This window comes from Podarcis raffonei, chromosome 17 (assembly GCF_027172205.1).
Source record: "Podarcis raffonei isolate rPodRaf1 chromosome 17, rPodRaf1.pri, whole genome shotgun sequence".
NCBI classification, from domain to species: Eukaryota; Metazoa; Chordata; class Lepidosauria; order Squamata; family Lacertidae; genus Podarcis; species Podarcis raffonei.
Genome location: NC_070618.1, coordinates 27587943 through 27612237, shown reverse-complemented (window position 1 = coordinate 27612237; position 24295 = coordinate 27587943). Strand labels below are relative to the sequence as shown.

Sequence of the window (24295 nt, the reverse complement as noted above, 5' to 3'; positions counted from 1 at the left end):
CCACCTTGGATCAAATCTACGCTTCCAGGTGCCATAAGCAAGCTGCAGAGATAGTGCAGGATAGTGCGCACCCTGGAAATGATCTCTTTCAGATTCTGCCTTCTGGAAGAAGGTACAGGGTTATAAAGACTAGGACTAGCCGTCTGAGAAAGTTTCTATTCAAATGCGATTTTGGTTTTAAACGCAGTGTAAGGTAGTCGCGGGTGGCGCTGTGGGTTAAACCACAGAGCCTAGGACTTGCCAATCAGAAGGTTGGCGGTTCGAATCCCCGCGACGGGGTGAGCTCCCGTTGCTCGGTCCCAGCTCCTGCCAACCTAGCAGTTCGAGAGCACGTCAAAGTGCAAGTAGATAAATAGGTACCGCTCCAGCAGGAAGGTAAACGGCATTTCCGTGCGCTGCTCTGGTTCACCAGAAGTGGCTTAGTCATGCTGGCCACGAGACCCGGAAGCTGTACGCCGGCTCCCTCGGCCAATAAAGCGAGATGAGCGCTGCAACCCCAGAGTCAGCCACAACTGGGCCTAATGGTCAGGGGTCCCTTTACCTTTACCTTTAAAGTAGTCTCTATGGGAGTATATTGTATTTAATTATGGGGTATCAGAGTTTTTAGGGGGCAAACCAGGCTGGGATAGCTGGGATAGCAGGCTTGTTGGTTTTTGAATGTCTGATGTAGATTTTTTCAATTTCATTGTTCTGTATGGAACAATGACAATAAAGATTATCATATCGTATTTTATTTGTATGTCTGGCACCTGCTTCTCATCACTTAGCAGCAATTTTAAGGAACTCCTCAGAAGGGAAGCAATGTTATACAAAGGTCTGGCCAGAAATCTGTTCGTTTCTGCATGCATTATACCTGGTAGAACAGGAGGAGGCGTGAGCCTCAACAATTTGATATAGGAGGCACCAGGAACAGAGAGATCCACCTCTTTCTCTTCCTCTTCCTCTTCCTCCTCTTCATTGATATCCACCTCTTCTGGTTGGGGCAATTCTGGTCTTGCCTGTGTGAGCAAGGAAGCAATAGGGCAGGCGGACATTAGTTAAGAGTCCAAGCAAGGGCAAGACATCAATTTAACAAGTACAGTGGTACCTCGGGTTAAGTACTTAATTCGTTCCAGAGGTCCGTTCTTAACCTGAAACTGTTCTTAACCTGAAGCACCACTTTAGCTAATGGGGCGTCCTGCTGCCGCCGTGCCGCCGGAGCATGATTTCTGTTCTCATCCTGAAGCAAAGTTCTTAACCTGAAGCACGATTTCTGGGTTAGCGGAGTATGTAACCTGAAGCATATGTAACCTGAGGTACCACTGTACACGTTTTCTTTTCTTTATGAAAGGAAGGACCTGAAGGAGCGTCTCCATCCCCATCCTTCTACCCAGACACTGAGGTTCAGCTCCGAGAGTCTTCTGGCGGTTCCCTCCCTGCGAGAAGCAAAGTTACAAGGAACCAGGCAGAGTGGAATCTGTTCTGGAAGTCCGTTTGACTTCCAAAACATTCAAAAACCAAAATGCGGTTTCTGATTGGCTGCAGCAAGCTCCTGCAGCCAATCGGAAGCTGCAGAAGCCGCGTCGGATGTTTGGCTTCCAAAAATAGTTCACAAATCGGAACACTCACTTCTGAGTTTGCGGTGTTTGGGAGCTAAAACGTTTGAGAACTAAGCTGTCCGAAAACCAAGATACAACTGTATTAGGTTTCCTATGCAATACACAGTAGACAAACAATACGTTTATTTACACATTATCAATTCAAGTATCCTCTCCACAGAGATTCTTGTGTTGTGGGTGGAATAAAAGTATCTTCCGTCTCATTTATAAAGCAAAAGAAAATAAGGCCAATCTCGTCAAAAGTGTCTATCCTTGAAATGTCTTTAATTGCCCTTCTGCAAGGCGTTCTGATAAGAGCCACATTCCAGATATTATTTAACCATATTTCAATGGGGATTTCTATAGGTTGTTTCCAGTATCGGGCTATTGTTAATTGGGCTGCTTAGAACAGGAAAAATACTAAATCTCTGTGTTATTGTTTAAATTCGAGTCTGAGGATAACAAGGCAAGAAAAGGATTGCTGCGTAATTTTGTAAAAAAAACGTAAAATGCCTTTCCCCAAAGGTGTAGACCAGGGACATCTAACTCCCAATAGACTGCGATCTACTCACAGTATAAACAAACTGGCAGTGATCTACCCTTTATCGTTGGATGGACCAAAGTTATTGAGCTTTTTTTGGAAACCAAAGTTGTTGCTGAGGGTTTTTTTTTGGGGGGGGGGAGATCGCTGAAGGGCCAGAGATCTACCAGGAACACCCCATGATCTACCAATAGATCACAATCTACCTGTTGGACATGCCTGGTGTAGACCAATGTGCAACTCCACCATGCATGGAAATATGAGCCTATCTCTCCGCAGCCTTTCTTTAAATTTCTGACAAATAATCACTTTTCCTCTGCATTTGAAGGGAGGGAGGGATGTGTACCTGTTCGGGAAGATGGAGAATGATGTGTTCTTCTGAGCTAAATTCAGAGAGAGATTTGTACGCCGATGTGGCTACAAGCGGATCCTGGAGACAAAAGAAGTCATGATCACATCATATATCCCTGTGGTACGAGGTCAGAAGGGACCCCTTCAGATCATATAGCCCAACCCCCAGCAATGAAACAAGACCCTACACATTTAATGCTGCAAAGTTAAATGTGCAGCTGTCTTTTACAGGAATCAAACCTGAAACTCCTTGCTTAAACTGAAGCAGACTATCAGCAGCGGAGCAAGCTGATTGGGTGCCTGGGGTGGCACGCGTGCCCTGTGCCCAGGGGCAGGGCCAGCAGCCCGCAGGGCCTCCAAGGAGTCTGCCTGCCTCCTCCCACTCAGACACCCTATAGCTGGGGGGAGGCAGCGGGCAGACCATTTGGGGTAGTACGTAGCCTGCGGGCACCCAAGCCACCGTGTCACTCCCAGGAGAGACGCGTGGCTCAGGCGCATTGCAGGCCCCGCGGAGAGTGCCTCCCACCATTTTGTCACCCCCCTCAGGGATGACACCTGGGCAACCAGGAAAGGGGGCATTTGAGGGCACACCTTCAAATTGTTCACCACTGTGAATGGCACTCCACCTTTTAAAATCTGAGTAAGTTGAATAGCAGGAGTCAGAAAGAGATACGGAGGACATTTTTAAAAAATAAGAACACAAATAGGGGTCATGCTGGCGTGATTATCTATTTATCTAAGCTATTTCTACTTAATTGCCAAAGTTTCTAAGTGCCGGGGAGCCTCTAAGAGTTCTTTTCTGCCCTGTAACTATTCCAAGATGCAGTGCTGGATTTAGCTGCTGTGTCTGACAGTTTAACATTCTTCACACGCATTAGATTTAAAGTGCAGAACAAAAACACACCACGAATGGAAAACATATGTCATGAAGCAGCGTGCCATCACAGGTCCAATTCATTACCGAAGTAGCATTGCAAACCAAAACATATAAATGTATATACTAGCATAGAAGCACAGGTGCTGAATTTCGCCTGACGCTGTGTGTGTGTGTGTGTGTGTGTGTGTACGTGACACATATGACGCATGTGGGCTTGATGTCACACGTTGCATGCATGACAACTGTCAGATCAGGCCTCTTCCCAATGCAAAATTCACCCACCCGGCCGGGCTGCTCAGTGTAGCGTCTGCTGGCACTGTGCAGCCCGGGGCGACTTCCCCGCTGGCCACTGTGGGGTGTGAAACACAGAGCAGTCAAATACAACATTCCTAGAGTGGACACGTTTAGACATGAAGAGGGTTGTTTGTCCAGCCAGTAGATAAACTTCCTGCTTCCTCCTGGGTTGGGACAAACTCTCTCTACATGTGACCAGAGGTGGGTGTGACCTCACCTGTGCAGGTAGCAAAAGCACAGGGCTGGCCACCACATCTCTCTCTCTTCTCCATTTTGCTTTTATTGAAGAAGCATCAGCCTGAGATGCTCTCTTGGGAGGACAAAGGAACTATCTCCTTATGGGATAGATTCCAGGTCTATATATTTTGTAACTTAAGTCTGCCTTCTGGGATCCATCTGTGAACAGAATGTGTGAGTAAACTCTTTTATACTTTTATACAAGACTGTGTCGTGTCTATTCTTTTTAGGAGGGAATAAAAGAGGAATTACCAGGAAACTTATTTTAGAGGCTTATGCAAGCCTGGCAAACCTATCCGCTGTGTAAGTTTAAAAAGGGGGATGTTACTCTGCTAAATCACAGAATTTGTTAACGCAAGTTGGGAAGGATATTATTAAACAATATATCCTCTCCTGCCTCCCTGAACACTCCTACCTGGCCACGGCCGTGCCAAATCTGTGACACGCATTTTGTTCAAACCAGATAAACCTCGTTTTCCAGTCTCTCACCTTGCTCTGCGTGTGGCTCCACAGGAAGCTGATGACTTGAACTTTGAATTTCTATAAAAATTAGAAAAAGATGTTACCACGCCTTCTTATCTGGGCAACAAGGTACACAATACAAGCCAATAATAATATCTCAGCTTTCTATTACGTTTCCCTCAGAGAACAGGTGTTTATGGCTCGGCAGTTTCTTCAGAATAGGAGTTAAGGGCTTGGAGTTGCCAAGGGTGTTTTTTCAGCTCAATTTACGGTAACCAGAACGGTTTGAGCAATTTAGCTGGGTTAAAAATGCAGACCAATGGACCTTAGCATACTAACGGAGAGCATTTCAAAAGGTCAAAAATTACTCTCAAGAGCCAATATCCAATGATGTACAATAAAAATGCAGACAAGTGCCATTTCTGTGGGAGGGAAGGGAATTGACCTTTTAGTGCTCCTAAAGGGGCAATTTGTAGACCATTCACATTGTTTGTAGTCTCAGTGACATTAACGGACTTTAAAAGATTTTCTCCCGCTAAAAGCATGCCAGTCACTTATCAAAACATTGTTCTCAGCTTCTCACCAGAACCAGGAGGTGTGATCTTTTTTATTCAGTACATGATGAGCTCTACAGTACAACGTGAAAAGCAGATATTGCACTATAAAATGATGTTGAGGGAGCCCCCCCCCCCAATTATAGCTGACCTGTGAAATAATATGTGGCAGGGGGAGCCTGTGACCTCCCTGCTCAAATGTTAAGAATAGATCAGTCCAACGGCCAGGGCCGGATTTAGGTTTGATGAGGCTCTCAGCTACTGAAGATAATGGGGTCCTTTGTCAACAACAAATTTTCACTGGTTTTTGTGTTGAATATATGCTATATGGTCATTTATGGACCTGCAACTAATCCAAAATACGGCAGCTAGACTGGTGACTGGGAGCGGCCGCCGAGACCATATAACACCAGTCCTGAAAGACCTACATTGGCTCCCAGGACGTTTCCGGGCACAATTCAAAGTGTTGGTGCTGACCTTTAAAGCCCTACGGCCTCGGCCCAGTAGACCTGAAGGAGCATCTCCACCCCCATTGTTCAGGCTGGATACTGAGGTCCAGCTCTGAGGCCCTTCTGGTGGTTCCCTCACCGTGAGAAGTGAGGTTACAAGGAACCAGGCAGAGGGCCTTCTTGGTGGTGGCACCCGCCTCCCGTCAGATTTCAAGGAGCTTCACAATATTGCCATATACCTGAAGGAGCGTCTCCACCCTCATCGTTCAGCCCAGACACTGAGGTCCAGCACCGAGGACCTTCTGGCGGTTCCCTCCCTGTGAGAATGAGAGGTTACAGGGAACCAGGGAGAGGGCCTTCTCAGTGGTGGCACCCACCCTGTGGAATGCCCTCCTGCCAGATGTCAAAGAAATAAACAACTATCTGACTTTTACAAGACATCTGAAGGCAGCCCTGTTTAGGGAAGTTTTTTATGACTGGTGTTTTAATGTATTTTTACATGTATTTCTGTTGGAAACCGCCCAGAGTGGCTGGGGAAACCCAGCCAGATGGGCAGGGTAGAAATAAATTGTTGTTGTTGCTATTATTATTTTTATTGTAGTCCAAAAACATGTGGAAAGCTAAAGGTTCTCCACTCCTGATACAGCAGCTCACAACTGCTGATTTCAGGTTTTCAGGAGCGTAGGCTATAGGAACGTTCCTAAAATGCTAGACAGTATCTATCACATATCCGAAGAAGAGGCGTCCCTTGGGGCCAAGGGACACAGAGCTGTAGAGTTGGAAGGGACCCTGAAGGTCATCTGGCATACCTCATACTCATTGGAGTTCACCGTTAAGGAAGGCACAAGAGAGAACAGTTCGCTCAGGGTTTTCAAAATGAGTGGCCGGGTGTCGCAGCTCAGCTTTGGCGAGAGGGCGTTCCATGTAGAGCGAATGCAGACAACCTGGAAAGAGAACAAAGGATAACGTAAGCACAACAGCGCCAAATATCCGTATCAGAGCAGGACTTGGTGTACTTCTGATGATCGTCTTCCAAAGCAACTACCCTATTCCAAACTTAGAAATGGAAAGCAGAAAGCTGGTAGTCAACAGAAGAGGTTCAAAGACTCTCTCAAGGCAATTTTTTTAAAAATGTAGTATAAACACCGACAACTGGGAAACACTGGCCTGCGAGCGCTGCAATTGGAGAACGGCCTTTACCAAAGGTGTCATGGGCTTTGAAGGCACTCGAACTCAGGACACAAGGGAGAAACGTGCTAAGAGGAAGGCATGCTTGGCAAATCCACACCATGATCAACTCCCTCCCGGAAACTTATGCCCCCACTGTGGAAGGATGTGTGGATCCAGAATTGGCCTCCACAGTCACTTACGGGCTCACTGTTAAAACTGTTTATGGAAGACAATCTTACTAGGCTACGAGGGATCACCAAAGAGAAAGAAGAGAGACTTCTCTATATATTTCTATTGCTCCAGTGATTATTAAATAGGTTAGCAATAGAATCAAGCACTTGATCACTGAGTGCCTTATAGAACAGGAATGGAACCAGTCGATGAAGCTATTGTACGACTCCCAATTCATATCAACCCCGGAAATGGGATATTTGCCACTGGTTGGTTGTTGTTTAACACTTGTGGGTCCAGAGAGGTCTCCTTAAGGATGAGGTACATCTTTTACGGCAGGTGGTAACTCCTCCGTCTCCAATGTAGCATTAACCCCTCCCAAAATCCATACATAAACTCCTCTTGCAGAAATAAAATTTATTGAATATGCAATTACGAGTGAAAGTCATGAAACCAGTGGCTGTAAAATAAAGGATCAAGATCAGTGCTGTTGTAATTGGAATGATCAAGATTATGGAAGCAGAAAGAAATAAGAACTTTGTACCCTGAAATCCAACACACAGGAAGTCACCCAAAATTGTTTAATCTGGTATTTGAATAATTGGCTATTTAACTGTATTGTAATCTGGTACAGTGGTATCTCGGGCTAAGTACTTAATTCATTCCGGAGGTCCGTACTTAACCTAAAACTGTTCTTAACCTGAAGCACCACTTTAGCTAATGGGGCCTCCTGCTGCTGCCGTGCCGCCGGAGCCCAATTTCTGTTCTCATCCTGAAGCAAAGTTCTTAACCTGAAGCACTATTTCTGGGTTAGCGGAGTCTGTAACCTGAAGCGTCTGTAACCTGAAGCGTCTGTAAACTGAGGTACCACTGTACAGCCAAAGTCTTCCACGTTACGAAGGGCACTGTGCAACGCTCAAAACTCTGCATACAGACCACTTCACACAAAGTGGAGCTGCTATCCAGTAAATTGCATGGTACTTTCTTCACATGAAGGAGCTATCAACCGTGTTCAACCTGTTAAAAGGTATATTAAGTTATATAGGGCCAGCAATGTGCATGAAGCTTTACAAAGTGCAAGACAATAGGATCGTGCCCCATACAATCTACACTGGGACGCAAGAGAGGAAGAGGTGAGAGTTGGACAAAGAGGTAAACAGGGGGGAACATGTCGAATTTATACTAGATTATAGCAGGCCATGGGGCCAAGGATTTATGGGAAGGCGAGCTTTTAGGAGGGATTTGAAGGTTTTGAAACAGGGAGCATCGTCACACAGGTGTCTTGGGAGGCAGGGTCAGGTATAAGGGAGCAGAAGACCTTCCGAAGGCTGAAGGCCGTGAATCTACAGCAGCAAAACTCTACAGGCAAGGACCACCCAACCTACATTGTGCTACTTTAGAAGACTCACAAATTTATTACAAAGCTTCCAGGGGTTAAGATCTCCTTCATCAGAAGCAATATGCCTTGTAACTCAGTCTTTTGGAACAATGTGGCATAAAACAGTGAATTCCAAAAACTAAATAGATCTCAAAGCCTTGTTTGTTTTATGATCACTGTTTAGTAAGAGACCCTTAAGCAGCTAACATAATCTAAGCAACATTACTGAATTCCCTTGCTTAATGTGGAAATTTGGGTGAAGAACTTTAACTCAGGACCAATTCAACATTTTGAGAGTTCTCTCCCCAATTCTTTCTTTCTTTCTTTCTTTCTTTCTTTCTTTCTTTCTTTCTCTCTCTCTCTCTCTCTCTCTCTCTCTCTCTCTCTCATGCTAATGTTTGCTCTTGAAGGTTTCATATTGTTACCGGAATTAAAGCACCAATGCCTTCTCTTCGTAATGGTAGAAATAATGCTAATTTTTGAATTATAGACATTAGAACTAGTGAAGATAGGCTTGCTTGTATCCCATCTTCCATTCATGCCACAAATAGCTGAACCTTTCAAGGAAGACAAGGAAGTTTACAGAGCTGCCAGGCCGATCCATTGCAACGAGTTAAGTCCACCACACATAAGGTCATAGTAGGAATGAATGAATCTGACAATCAAATCTTTTGCATCACAGACATGAATGCTGAATTCTCCCTTCTTCTCTCCCATAAGTGTGTCTCCTGGTTTTCCAAGATCCCCAGCTCCATAGGGAGCAAACCATTGTAATGAAGACTTCAATGGATTCCCCTGCGATCCATCTTTGACATAAGTGCACAAAGTTCCTTTCAAGAATTTCAACTTTTCAGACATCGCTCTATATTCTGCCAGGATTAGTTATCTGCTATTGCTCTGCATTGTTCAAGTCTACATTGCAATGGCAACGGGTGCCTAGATGGATGATTAGAATGCTGCAGAAAATAAATTCCTTCAACAGTTGCAAGTCCTCAAGTCAAAGGTCAAGCCAAGATTTACCAGGGGGCCATGTTACGAGTCTCACATCTGCTTTATATTCAAAACCAAGGAAGTCAATGCCGGAGAAAGTTTCATAATGTATACAACGTTATGAGCAAAGCTGCAGATGTGCCTTCACCAAATGGAAGAATCAACTATTTATGCGTGCAGAGAAATGAACTGACAGCATCCCTGTGAAGCTCATTCCATAACGGGGATTGCTTGATAAAATTCAGTGTAGCAATAATATATATATATATATATATATATATATATATATATATATACACACACACACATACACACACACACACACACACACATATACACACACACACACACACACGTGTGTGTGTGTGTGTGTGTGTGTGTGTGTGTGTGTGTGTAAAAAAGAAAAGAAACAGAATCAGAATACTGGGCATCAGAAAAGTAATTGCCGAATTAAGCAGCCACTTCAGAGGTTGTGAAAACACTTTAGGGGACCATTTCAAAAACTGTAAAGAAAAAGCTTTCAGGAATGCCTATTGAGTTAAATCCTTTTAACGAACAGGCAGATCCGTGAATACAATTCCAGTGTAACTAATAATGACAGCTACTGAAACTTAATCTGATTATATGTTGAGTGAAAATGACACTTCTCCACACACCCCTTTCAGGAATACTATTCTCAAGAATTAGAGAGAACAATTCATCTGCAAATGTGTGTGTGAGAGAGAAATATCCAGTGTTTCAGAGGGATCATAAATATGCATTTTCAAATTAACGGGAGAAATGATAGATCAATTTACCCTGTGACCGGGGGGGGGACGGGACAAATGTCGATTGTATGAAATGTTCACATTCTCTGACTTTATACTATAGTTGAGAAAGATATAAAAAAACAATAAGGAAAAGTAATGTGCGTTTTCCAAATGTCTTTACTAGGAATAAATTAAGCTGGTCAGGCTAGCCACATTATGACCACTGTCCTGAAAAAATGCACACTTTAGAATGTTAAGCCTCAAATGCTATCGTATTTTATGTCAAGACCAAATACAGGGTTTAGAAGGTCTTTGAATTTAACGTACCAAAGAATCAAAGGAACCTGTTTCTGTATGCAATGACTGCAGTGAGAGAATTACAGGCCCCCAAATGGCAAGAGGGTGCAGAACCCACGAAAGAGGAGTGGCAGTTGAAATGGGTGGGATATGCTGAATTAGCAAGTTTAACTAGCAAAATGAGAGAACAAGAAGAGAGAGCCTTCAAGGAGGATTGGGAAATATTTTAAATTGTATACATGTTAAAACACTAGCAGGTAAAAGAGATTCTGAGAATAAGGTTGAGGAAAGGAGGAATAGATTAATCATAATATGCAGCAGCAATAGATAATTTAAGAGAAGCTTTTAATGTTTAATAGATTATTGTATTTTTATATTCTGTTGAAAGCTGCCCAGAGTGGCTGGGGAAACCCAGCCAGATGGGCAGGGTATAAATTACTACTACTACTACTACTACTACTATTATTATTATTATTATTATTATTATTATTATTACTGAGGCCACGATGAAGGGGTTCACAGCATCAGCACCCCAAAAGAGCCTTGTTTCTCCCCTAACTGCAGTTTTGGATTCAGGCAGAGATCCGGCATGTCTCTCTCTGCTTGCTGCTTTTCTTCTAGCTCCAATCACCGCAAACTCAACTCTAAACTCAGGCTTTGTCCCTCTAACTAACTGTGAGATGGGTGTCACAGCGACATTTCGGGACTCCATGTTTTCCAAGTTCAAACACTACCCCAAGATTAACGTCCTTTACAAAAGGAAACCAGAAAGCTAAATCAAGACTTGAGTTCACTAAGATAAGGTAGCCTATTATCATGGTTATTCTTTCCAGCTCTGCGGTGGTCATTTGCCAACAATGATTTGCAGCCAGCGAGCCAAGCTTCTTCGCCAGAACCTTGGCTTCCCCTGTTTGTAACTGAAAGAGTCAAGCCTTCCCTAGTCTTCAAAGCTAAGTGCCCTTGGAGTTTAGCAGAGACATAGTAAATCACTGGCATTATCTAGAACTATTTTTTTTTAAAAAAGGCTTTATTTTATTTGTGTTTTATCTTATATTTTGGAAATGTACATCTAGGTTTTTTTCCTTTACGTTTTTTTGGGGGCCCCAAGAGAGTGGGGCCCTAAGCTAGAGCTTGTTTAGCTGATATGTAAATCTGGGACTGGTCGTGATGTCCTCACTGCTACTGGAGCTGTTCTACCCACGTTTGCTCCTTCCTAACAGACAAAAGAGGACTCTCCTTCTATCCTGCCCACCAGCAAACTGATCTAGATTAGGGTGGCATTAATCCCAAAACTCTCGTAACTGGCGTTCTTGGCCAGGCTTTCGTCATCCAACTCTGCCACAGCTAGACTTTGCAGGGCAGAAAGTGGTAGCCATCTGGAGGGCAACCCAGCCAAATGGGCGGCATATAAACAATAAAATTGTTGTTGTTGTTACTTTTTAAACTTTAAACGGTCTTCTGCATCAGCCAAATTGCGGGCACTTTCGTCCTGCAAGGAGATGGCTCATCAAATCTCCCATTCCAATGCCTACGTTAACAAACGCCCCAAATAAAAACTCCGTAAACTGGAAACGAAAGCGCAGTCTCAGCAACGTGAAAAATACGGCCACTTTTTAAATACAGCATCATTGCATATGGTCTCCCCCCCACTGATTTAAGTGCAACATTGCTGGAATGTAATGTGAAAATCCACACTTGATTTAAAAAAATCACTGTACACAGCTGGCCATTCTAGTTAGCTTCTTGGGGGCTCTCAAGTACACTGGAGAGCATTTCCATAATAAATTATCTTTATACCCTTAACAAGAGTAAGATTCCAGACATCTGATTGGCTCCTTCTGCAAGAAACGAATTCTCTGGAATAATGAAACGCAGCGGCGGCTCCATTGAGAGCCGGCCACCCCGTAGCGTTGCAAAGAAAACCGCAGGGAAACAAAATTATGCTTTCCTCTCAACCTAAGTTTTTGAAAAAGTAAACAAATGCAAAGGTAATAACAGTACTAATGATCTTGGCATGGGGCATTTCCGGGGGAACGGCCGATTCTGCCTTGTGATAAACGGCCTGCGGTGAACTCTTTCCCTCGGTCATGAATCCCCAGGAAATGCCCCGAGTCTCGATAGTTATTGCTCAATTGTATATTGCTGTTATTCGAGAGCACAACACCCTCTAGGAACCACGGAAGATGAAAGGGCTTTGGCTCCACAATATGGGGGGACACCGATTAGCTTTGACACAACAGAGCAGTTGCTGATCAGAAAGCATCTTTGTAACTCCAGACAGTGTTCAAAGGCTCGGGGTGCAAGCCCTCTTTGTAAGTTTGTTTTAAACTCTGTGCCCATTGTCCCGTCCTTTGTTGCTGTTTTGGGATGAATAGATCATTTCCATCTCTAAGGATTAACAAGGTTTTAACTTCGCCAGTCTCAGGGCGATTGCCAGTCCCCTTTTGAACGCTTCCATGCACAATTCGAGGTATGAATTATTAGAAGATTTATTTACTTTATCCAGGGTAAACTGGTTGCGTCAAATTCTCAGTGCTAACACTGGAGCGTTTGTTTCCAGGAGCAATTAACTACTGGTTCTATCACAGAACTTGCTTTGAATCCATTTCCCTCCAATACATTGCAGCGACACAAACTTTCCGCTCATCTGGAGGTGCCGAAAATGGCTTTTTTCAATTAGCAAGGATGTGGAGAGCGAAGGATTGCAAAGCACCTGATGTTTCAAATGGGGAAATCCAGAAGCAAGATCTAGGAACCTTATTCTCAGCTAGCAGGATAAATAAAGAGCTGGCCTTATCTTTACTGTTCAACAGCATCCTCTTGACATTGTGCTGCAGTCCTGCAAACCCTGCTGCGTCCCAATAAGGTTACTGCATCAGGCAAAGAAATTCTGCCTTCTGTCTAATAGCTTCTGTCCTTCCAGGTTCCAAGCCTGAATCTGATAGATGCCAGGTATCAGTCACAACTTTGATCTGTAGCCAACTTCCAACAGTTGTGGCCTATGACTTCCACTGACATTTACACAGGTAATAGCTTCATTCTCTGTTCTTAAGCTTATTAGGATGGGCTATGCCAGTAGCACACACAGGTCATATACTGCCTGGCAGATTTTATCCAGCCCTTTGCATCCTGTCTGGTCCATCAACTGTTCAGTGGGAGCAGCTAAAAGGGGAGAAAGGCTTTGATGCTGTGCAAAGAGTGCAACTCCAGCGCCTTTCCTTGCAAGAAGATCTACTGTAAGAAGATTGAAACAGAGGGGCAAACAGTCTCAGCAGAGAGATCTGTATTCCTGGAAGTATGCAATAACTGCCCATGCAATTTGCAACTGCATGCATTCAATTTTCAGGACGCAATTGCATTCTGATGTTGGAGGAACCAAATAGCTGTAAAGCAAGGCTTCCAGTTCAGCTTCACTTTGGTGGAGGAAAAGAAATAAGATACCGTATTTCTCGCTCTATAAGATGCACCAGACCACAAGACGCACCTAGTTTTTGGAGGAGGAAAACAAGAAAAAAAATATTCTGAATCCCAGAAGCCAGAACAGCAAGAGGGATTGCTGCGCAGTGAAAGCAGCAATCCCTCTTGCTGTTCTGGCTTCTGGGATAGCTGCGCAGCCTGCATTCGCTCCATAAGACGCACACACATTTCCCCTTACTTTTTAGGAGGGAAAAAGTGAGTCTTATAGAGCAAAAAATACGGTACATCAATATCAGGGGGAAAGATTCACAGCAAGTTCAAATGCCAACTTTACGGAGCAAATGATGTGGACATTTTGCATGCTTCATAATAATATTGGGGTTCCCGAAGAACATGGTGCGAGGCTGCTACCCTCCTTAAACGGCACAGCCAACCCTACTCGGAAGCATAAAGGCATATAAAATCTTGCAAGGCTGCATTGTAAATCCTCGGAGGAAATATTTTCAAGAAAAGGGGGGAGGAACAGCTGCATGTCTGCTTTTGTACGCAGAGAAAACACAGCACTTCAGCTTTAATAGCCAAGTTATTTTAAGAATGCCCAAGGAACCATTTTCTTTTAGTTGTCAAATTCACTAACCGGCATAATTTGTCATCTTCATAATTTCCCCTGTGCTATTCTGCTCCGCAAGTTGTCTCTCTTTACTCAAAGCCTAATAAATGTGGGATCAGGGAGTATACGGCACAGAATTGCTTCCAGAGAGAAACGGACGGAGCAGAAACAAAACAAAACTCCTTCCAAACTATGCTGAGTCTTTTCATCTTTGAATCTTACTTGGCTTGCCTGATGCATTTCACACATGAAATCTATTAATAGGCTCACAGAAAGTATGCTGGCTTCTGTTGAATTTTGCTGGGGGCGGGGGCGAAAACAAAAGATTTGCCAAGAATTAGTAGATGTGGTCTTGGCAAGAGCTGCGGCGTATAATATCCAGCCTGACATGCAAGCCAGTGAGCACTGTAAGTCTCATTAAAAGGCTCCATTATACAAAAGCACAAAAAGATTTAGCCGTCTTCATAAATCACCCCAAAGCAAGCCCAGGACTCGGGAGCAACATGAGTAATTCATCTGCTGTGTTTCCTACTTCATGTAATCCATTATATTCTAATATAGGACAACCATTATATTTAACTCGAGCTGAAAGTTATTCTATGAGTTTGCTTTTTAGATCTTGTGCTATGGATGTTCTCAAAAAAGCTCCAAAGAGGCAACTCTTCCAGTGTACCTTCCCCCGCGGAGATCTTCTTAAGTGGAAAGTGTTTATAAAACACGACGGCATCCTTTTATGATTTTAGCTTCAGCATCTCAGCTGCAACGCCTCGTTGATTACAAGAAACTTGAAAATTAAAACAATGATGTCTTGGTTTTTAGCATACTTCTTATACATGCAAGTATCTCTCCCCCCCCCCCATCACCATCTAGATCAGTGTTTTGCAAACTTGGGTCTCCAGCCTTTTTTTGGACTACAACTCCCATCATCCCTAGCTAGCAGAGCCGGTGGTCAGGGATGCTGGGAAATGTAGTCCAAAAGCAGCTGCAGACCCAAGTTTGCAAAACACTGATCTAGATCAAGGATAGCAGGGAACCATATTCTTCTGGGTCATCAGTTCCTTCATCCTCAAACGCTAGGGTGGTCCTGTCTCATACAATGGTGCCTTTTAGGACTGGGAGGTGCTGTGGGTCCTGAGCACTCTTCTCTCCTTGAGGAGTGCATGAGCCACCCAGCGACTATCCCATAGTTATCACCAACGTTGCCTCCATCCAGTCCCTCATCTTTTGTTCTTTGGCTTTTTTACAGTGTCAGAACTGGCCACCTAAGGCACTGTCTCTGGCCACAACAACAACAACAATAGCATTGTTATTGTTGTTATTGTTGTTGTTGTTGTTCTGCCCACCTGACTGAGTTGCCCCGACATGCTGGCCAGCTCCCAACAAAATATTAAAAACTGAATAAAACCTCAAACATAAAAAACTTCCCCTTACAGACATACCTCGGGTTACAGAGGCTTCAGGTTGCATTTTTTTGGGTTACGGAACACCAAAACCCGGAAGCACCGGAACAGGTTACTTCTGGGTTTCGGCGGTCGTGCATGCGCAGAAGTGCTAAATCGCGCTTTGCGCATAAGCACCGAATCGCAACCTGCGGGTGTGCAGACCCGTCACTGCGGGTTGTGAACGTGCATCCCACACGGATCACGTTCGCAACCCGAGCATCCACTGTACAGGGCTGCCTTCAGATATCTTATAAAAGTTGTGTCGTCCTTTAACTCCTTGACATCTGAAGGGAGGGTGTTCCACAGGGTGGGTGCCACCACCAAGAAGGCCCTCTGCCTGGTTCCCTGTAACCTCACTTCTCACAGGGAGGGAACCGCCGGAAGGCCCTCGGAGCTGGACCTCAGGGTCCAGGCTGAACGACGGATGTGAAGGTGCTCCTTCCGGTATACAGGGCCAAAGCCATTTAGGGCTTTAAAGGTCCCAGTGTTCCCCAACACCTTCTGACCTCCCCAGGTTGAATTCCAGTTGGACCATGAAGAGAAACAGTTGCCATGGGGTCCTGGCTGTCATGGCACCTCACCAAAAAGCCCTGTTGGCTGGTCCCCATTGAGGCTGGTAGGGCGGAAGGACGTGAAGCTAACTAATTATAGTTTGGGCCTCATCCTGGTGAGTTCTACAAGGGTGACACTGAGGCAAAGGAGGTAGAAGCTGACAGTCTAAGCCACCTGCTGGACTGGGTGTGTGGAAGAGCCCAACATACAAATGAGTCATCCATGTGCCTTGAATGTTAAGATGGGAGCAGAATCATTATTGACATAAAGCACATCTTAAGGACAAGACTTTCCACAAGTAGGACACAAGTCATTCAAATGTGTTCTTAAAAAGCCTGTGGATGGTTTGCAAAGGAAACAGTCAGCAAAAAGGAAGGGGGTGCCATTTATTATTATTCTTTTGCAGTTCCGCTTACCCATGTGTGCTTCCGCCCAATACACTCTGGAGGGTTGGAAGAAACGCCAGAGCAGATTTGGGGGATGGGAAGGTGATGCAGAAACCTAGAGGAGAGGAAATTGCCCAAAATTGTCCCCTTTCCCCGATTTGTTGCCAAATTACTTTCATTTGCAGGTGGTCAAGCATTGGGTTCCACCCTTCATCTGCAGAGAATTACGGTTTCAATCACAGGATTTCAGGGTATCCAAATAGAACCAAAGGGTTGTTCTTAATTCAGGTGTTTAAAAAACAACAACACCTAAGCTTCAAATGTTTTAAATGTGACTGATTTATTTGAAGAGAGACAGCAAGATAAAAAAAATGTTGCGCCAAAACAAGTCATGCTACCGTATTTTTTGCTCTATAAGACTCACTTTTTCCCTCCTAAAAAGTAAGGGGAAGTGTGTGTGCGTCTTATGGAGCAAATGCAGGCTGCGCAGCTATCCCAGAAGCCAGAACAGCAAGAGGGATCGCTGCTTTCGCTCCACAGCAATCCCTCTTGCTGTTCTGGCTTCTGAGATTCAGAATCTATTTTTTCTTGTTTTCCTCCTCCAAAAACTAGGTGCGTCTTGTGGTCTGGTGCATCTTATAGAGCAAAAAATACGGTATTTTGGGCACTGTGTTCTGATGCCTTAATTTGGAAGGCTGCATCCATCATGGACAAATCAAAGTCCACACACCGTCGGCTTTTCAAACCATGCACACTGAGGACAGAGGCAAGAGCTGCAGCTATGAAGATAACAGCTGTTATCCCCCAAAAAAATCTTGGCCTCAAAGAGAAGACATTCCAGGTAGATAAGAAGAAAAAGAAAAAGTGGCCTGGAAGTACAGATAACAACAAAAACAATATTTAGATCATAAGCAACATGACACATCTCTGCAACAGACATCCTGAAAAGAACTTTGTGTTTACCTGGTACAGAGAGTGGAGGGAGGGAATATAATGCTTTAGGAGGAATTTTGCTTCCTCTGAGATCTATAAATTAGTCATAAAGTGACAATCACGTCGTTGGCAGGTCTCAGCGCAACTTATTATCTGGAGAAGTAAAACGGCCACATTGCATGCCTCTGCGGATGACTAATGAATGAGGAAAACAAGAGAGGCTTATTTTTTAACCAGAAGGGAATATGGTCTTCTATCCCAAGGGCAGCTCCTCGAAAGCCAAGGTGAACAAAACAGGCGAAGGGAAGGAGAAAGGACAATCTGTGGAGCTCTGGGAAGCTTACCTCTGCCTGACAAAGGGCATGGAGACCTTGCAGCACAAGAACAGCAGGAGTGGCCTGGTCAGGCTTCGTACATTCATTCAGCACCTGGGAAATTGCAGCCAACATATCCGCTCCATGTTGGTAAGGCCTAATCAAATGCAAGAATTACAGAATATTCCATAAAGGTAAAGGTAAAGGGACCCCTGACCATTAGGTCCAGTTGTGACCGACTCTAGGGTTGCGGCGCTCATCTCGCTTTATTGGCCGAGGGAGCTGGCATACAGCTTCTGGGTCATGTGGCCAGCATGACTAAGCCGCTTCTGGCGAACCAGAGCAGCGCACGGAAACGCCATTTATCTTCCTGCTGGAGTGGTACCTATTTATCTACTTGCACTTTGACGTGCTTTCGAACTGATAGGTTGGCAGGAGCAGGGACCGAGCAACGGGAGCTCACCCCGTCACGGGGATTCGAACCACCGACCTTCTGATCGGCAAGTCCTAGGCTCTGGTTTAACCCACAGCGCCACCTGCGTCACTGCGCCACCCGCGTCCCTAGTTGATTGTTAAAAATTGGAATAAAAAACATTTATCTCGGCCAATAAAGCGAGATGAGCGCCGCAACCCCAGAGTCGGTCACGACTGGACCTAATGGTCAGGGGTCCCTTTACCTTTTTATTAATACATTTCCTGCTATTTTATGGAACTTGGTCAGCGTTACTTGTTCTAATCTACTGTACCTAAAAGTGTAACTATAGGCTCAAATGGTTGCTTCTATCTAATGATCTCTATATCAGGCATGTCCAACCGGTCGATCGCGGGGTGTCTGCGGTAGATCATTGCCAATCGCAGGATCGTGATTGATCATGCCGCCCCCCCAAAAAGCTGAACAACTTTGGCTCATCCTCGCCCAAAAATGCTCAACAACTCTAGTCAATCCAATGGGTAGATCACTGCCAGTTTATTTATAGTGGGTGTAGATCGCAGTCTCTTGGAGGCTGAACGTGCCTGATCTACCATATTTTTCGCTCTATAGGATGCACCCGACCATAGGACGCACCTTGCTTTAGAGGGGGAGAACAAGAAAAAAAAAAATCTCACCCTCTCTGCTCAGCGCCCCTTCAGAGAAGTAGAAGGAGAAATGGAGCCCCTTCCATTTCTCCTGCCACTTTGCTGAAGGGGCGCTGCGTAGAGAGGGGGAGATTTTTTTTTTCTTGTTCTCCCCCTCTAAAACAAGGTGCATTCTGTGCGTTCAAGGTGCGTTCACCCGAAGCTGTGCACCGACCCCTCTCGCTCTCCAGGCTTCAGTGAAGGCAACCTGAAGCCTCAGGAGCGCGGCGGGAGTTCCCGCTGGGCTCTGGAGGCTTTGGGTTCCTTTCGACCTGCTCTTTGGGGCTGGCGGAGGGAAGCGCTGCTTTCCCCCACTGCCAGCCCCAAAGAGCAGGTCAGGGAGCAGCGCAAAGGCTGGGTGCAGCCTTCCCACTGCCCACCAAGCTTGTGGGGCTGGCAGTGGGGGGAAGTGCTGCTTTCCCCCACCGCCAGCCTCAAAGATCCCCGAAGCCTTCGGAGCGCAGCACGAGTTCCCACTGCGCTCCACAGGCTTCTGGTTCCTTTTGCTGAAGCCGGGAGAGCAAGACTCTCCTGGCTTCAGTGAAAGGAATCTGAAGCCTCGGGAACTCGCGCTGCGCTCCGAAGGCTTCAGGTGCCTATCCCTGAAGCCTGGAGAGTCTTGCTCTACCGGGTTCAGCAAAAGGAACCCGAAGCCTCTGGAGTGCTCCCTTTGCGCTTCAGAGGCTTCGTGTTGCTATCGCTGAAGCCAAGGAGTCTGCATTCGCTCCATAGGACGCACCCACATTTCCCCTTAATTTTTGGAGGGGAAAACGTGTGTCCTATAGAGCGAAAAATACGGTATATAGTCTTGCAAAGTTTAACTGAACAATGGATTAATGGCTTAAATCCCAAAATGTGAACCTGAATCTGTTGTTGGACCAAATGCAAACAAGTAATAATTTCATCTTCTTTTTCCAAAAACTACCCTGTGTTTCCAACAGTCAATCTTGCCCTCCAGAAAATGTAACTGCAATGGGGAGAGACCAGGCCCCAGGTCCAGCCTCAAGAATCCAATGAAGCACATAAATCTCTGCAGTTCTGGACAAACCTAATCCCAAACAACCGTTGCTTACCTTTGCTTGCATATGTCTCTGATAGAAGCAGCTTTGGCAATCACCTTCTCCCACTGAGTATCTTTTCCAACGGATAAGGAAGCCATATCCGACATCGCCATGAATCGCTGCAGTTCTGGGTAAACACGATCCTAAAAATAATTTGATGGAAGGGGAGAGGTTTAGCAATTTAAATTTACCAGGATAACATTCTATTTTATGCAGCTCCCTAAAGTCATTTACAGGAGCTCACCCCGTTGCAGGGATTCGGACTGCCGACCTTCTGATCGGCAAGTCCTAGGCTCTGTGGTTTAACCCACAGCGCCACCCGCATCCCACGCGTGATGCTAACATTGACAATTTACAGGGCTGTTATGAGAGTCACTATTTCTGTTTCTGTTCACAGAATCATAGAATTGTAAAGTTCGAAGCGACTACGAGGAGCTTCCTGCAGCCAATCGGAAGCCGCGCCTTGGTTTCCGAACATTTTGGAAGTCGAACGGACTTCCGGAACGAATTCTGTTTGACCTCTGAGGTATGACTGTACTGTAAAAGCTTCCAAGAACGAATTATTCTGCATGCTCCCCTCCTAGAGTGGCCTGAAGGATTAGCTCTTAACAACAACAACAACAAGCCTGGATAGCTCAGTTGGCTAGACCATGGTGCTGATAACACTCAAGGTTGCAGGTTCAATCCCTGTATGGACCAGCGGCATGTTCCTGCATTGCAGGGGGTTGGACTAGATGATCCTCAGGGTCCCGTCCAACTCTACAGTGCTATGCTATAACTATATTATGTATGCCCCACCCATCTGGCAGGTTTGCCCCAGCCACTCTCAACCACGTTCCTAGCAGCCATTGTTAAGCGAGAGGCAACAGCACGATCAATTATTCCCCCAAAATGTGATTTTTCGAGACAGAGATTAATTGCTTTCCATCTTTTTGACAACCTGCTTCTCCCATAAAGATGTCATCAGGCGTAATGCAACAGCTTGAAGCTCTGGCGTGTTTCCCAACACCTGTAGGGCACGTAAAATCTGAGCCACGCAGACCTGAAAGAGATTGTTTGCTCATTTGTAAAAACAGAACTTTCCCTACATTCATTTACAATGCAGAATACGTCTAGAGAGATTAATTTTGCAGCAGATAAAAAAGCGCCGATCAGTTCTGCGTGCCAAGCATCTAAGGCTACATCCAGACGGCAACGTTTTCACCTTGACGGCAGCACCATTTAGCATTATGGTAGCAGCGCAAGAGGCAGAAGCGGAAATGTTAGGTGCCGGAGAAGGTGCTGAGGTGAGGCTTTGGCAACAGTTCTGCGTTGTCACTGGGTTAATGACTAATCTTTTAATCTGCTATTTTCGGGTTGGGGGGGGCATGCAGGTCTATTCAGTCAACACACCTGACTGTAAATAAATCACCTCTCTGGAAACCTTGGGAGATAATCTTTTTAAAGACCTTTATTCCACTGAAGGCATATTTACATTTCCTACAGTGTAACCTGAGCTACACCCATAGTATATAGTGCTATGGGCTACTTCTATTTCCTACAATTAGAGATATTATTTCTGAGCTTCTGTTTGTTGCAATCCAAATGTTCCTGGCTACAAGGCATTCAGGCTATGTAGATCCACATCTTTGACAATAGCCTGAATGAGGGACTAAAGTAGTAGTAGTAGTAGTGGTAGTAGTAATAATAATAATAGTAATAATAGTAATATTGTTTTTACCCCCCCCCCCAATCTGGTTGGGTTTCCCCAGCCACTATGGGTGGCTTCCAACATAAGATTAAAAATACATTAAAACATTAGTCATTAAAACCTTCCCTAAACAGGGCTGCCTTCAGATGTCTTCTAAACGTCAGATAGTTGTTTATTTCTTTGACATCTGATGGGAGGGCATTCCACAGGGCAGGCGCCACTACCGAGAAGGCCCTCTGCCTGGTTCCCTGTAACCTCACTTCTTGCAGGGAGGGAACCGCCAGAAGGCCCTTTGAGATGGACCTCAGTGTCCGGGCTAAAAGATGGAGGTGGAGACGCTCCAGGCTGTTTAGGGCTTTCAAGGTCAACACCAACACTTTGAATTGTGCTCGGAAACGTACTGGGAGCCAGTGTAGGTCTTTCAAGACCGGTGTTATGTAGTCTTGGCGGCCACTCCCAGTCACCAGTCTAGCTGCTGCATTCTGGATTATTTGCAGTTTCCGAGTCACCTTCAAAGGTAGCCCCACAGAGAGCGCATTGCAGTAGTCCAAGTGGGAGATAACCAGAGTATGCACCACTCTGGCGAAACAGTCTGCGGGCAGGGAGGGTCTCATCCTGCGTACCAGATGGAGCTGGTAAACAGCTGCCCTGGACACAGAATTGACCTGCACCTCCATGGACAGCTGTGAGTCCAAAATGACTCCCAGGCTGTGCACCTGGTCCTTCAGGAGCATAGTTGCCCCATTCAGGACCAGAGAGTCCCCCACACCTGCCCAGCCCCTGTCCCCCAAGAACAGTACTTCTGTCTTGTCAGGATTCAACCTCAATCTGTTAGCTGCCATCCACCCTCCAACCGCCTCCAGGCAAGTAACATATTCCATATGCATTCCTCTAGGGAAGATAAAGCATTTTGTTGGAACAAGATGCCACCCATTTAAGTGATGGTAAATGACATCCTACCAAGGTACTTTCGTTGCCCTTGACATTTTATTCCAAAATTAAAACAGAAGCAAAATTTGCCTTTAAGAAACAAAACGCCTTTTCCAGCGGAGAAAAGTTAAAATTTCGTACTGACCTTATGAACACCCAAAGCAGGCAAAGTATACAAGATTTCCCGGCACAGAGTGGGCTCCAGCGGCGTCCCCAACTTAAACATCAGGACGGGAATCAGATTTGGCACCTAAAATAAATAACACCCATAAAAAAACATGGGGTGCTATGCTTCCGTGTGTGGACAACAATGATAAACATCACCGCCATTTTGAGCTGTTCTCCAAGTCTTCATAAAACGATTAGTTACAAACAGAAACAAAAATACGAACACAGAAATATATTTTTCTGGAACACAACAAAATTCAGTGATATGCGAATTGTACAGATGATTGTTTCCAAGGCTATTTTATTTTTTAACAATTCCGTTCCTTCACCTTCCGGCAGAGTATTGCAAAGATTTCCATCTCAGTTTTATTATTTGCTTCCAGAGTGAAGCTCTGTCCTGAGTTTTGTTATTCAGGGAGGGTTCCCCTGCTCCCCGGTTACCTCCAATTACTGTAACTTTAGAACTGACTTAGTGATCCCAAGTTTGGACGTCTGAGCTGGCTCGAAACCAAAGAACAAATTCAAACCAAACCCCTTACTTATTGGCCAGTGGGCATACAGATCTTGAAAAGGGTCTGCACAGCCTTAAATTAAATTCCTTCAAGGACCATTAACTCAAACAGGTTCTGAACCTTTCTGAAATGCTAAGGAAGTTTTGCCAGTTCCTGTGCACCATGGAAATTAAATAAATTCTGAAAGCACCCAAAAGTTCCTGTTTGTTATGAGAAAGGACATCACAGTCAGCCTTGCGGTTTCATGATGATTGGCTGCCACTGAACATTGGGCTTTACAGCATAACTGAAGAAAGGTCCCTGCCCCAAGGATGTTTACAATCTACAGTTTGAAAAAGATAAAGGAAAAAAGGGACAAGGAGGCAGAAAAGGATGAACGGAAGCAGATTTTGCTCAATTCACACTAAATCCAATGCAGTTTGCTGCCATTGTACCAAAAGACTGTATTTTTAGAGTTGGTTGCAAATAAATTCAGCATTACTGAATTACTATATAATCTTGTTTTGAAAATAGGCCATCTTCTGTTATAATTTGGATATCTATGCAGCAATCAACCATAATTTTAACTCAATTTAACAGCGTGAAGAGGAGGGGGAGCTGTTATCAACAGAACTCTCTTCCATTTCGTGATTATTATTCATGATTATTTATTAAATTTGTGTGCTACCCTTCATCCAAAGATCCCAGGGTAGTTCACAACAGATAAATAGCTAAGTGAGTGGTACTTTGACTTGGATGCTTCTACAAGCATTGCACGGCGGCAGCGGCAGGAGGCCCCATTAGCTAAAGTGGTACCTCAGATTAAGAACAGTTTCAGGTTAAGAACAGACCTCCAGAACGAATTAAGTTCTTAAACCGAGGTATCACTGTATGTAGATTCCCCATATGGGGAATAGTCCCAGTGCTTCTGCTAGCAGAGAACTAGCAGAGCAGTCCCAGCTAGAAGCTGGTCAAACGAAGAAGGAAGTCAAAAAGAGGGAGGTGTGCTGCGTGACTCGTCCTTTTGTTACCTGGACAGGTAAGGTCACGCCCACCCTTAGTCACATGCAAAAGAAAGAATGCTCCAG

At 44.9% G+C, this 24295-nt stretch overlaps 1 protein-coding gene across 2 annotated transcripts in view; it reads right to left on the bottom strand.

Moving 5' to 3' along the window:
• FOCAD (focadhesin) overlaps positions 1-24295 on the bottom strand; it is a 119502-nt gene that overhangs the window by 52901 nt on the left and 42306 nt on the right. For both annotated transcript variants that reach the window (XM_053371155.1, XM_053371156.1), the window contains exons 12-19: positions 22694-22798; positions 20869-20970; positions 19941-20071; positions 17782-17908; positions 6152-6286; positions 4367-4417; positions 2465-2548; positions 854-998 (exon numbers count right to left, since the gene is read on the bottom strand). In XM_053371155.1, coding sequence (XP_053227130.1) covers positions 854-998; positions 2465-2548; positions 4367-4417; positions 6152-6286; positions 17782-17908; positions 19941-20071; positions 20869-20970; positions 22694-22798 — 880 coding nt within the window. The remainder of the gene's footprint in view (positions 1-853; positions 999-2464; positions 2549-4366; positions 4418-6151; positions 6287-17781; positions 17909-19940; positions 20072-20868; positions 20971-22693; positions 22799-24295) is intronic.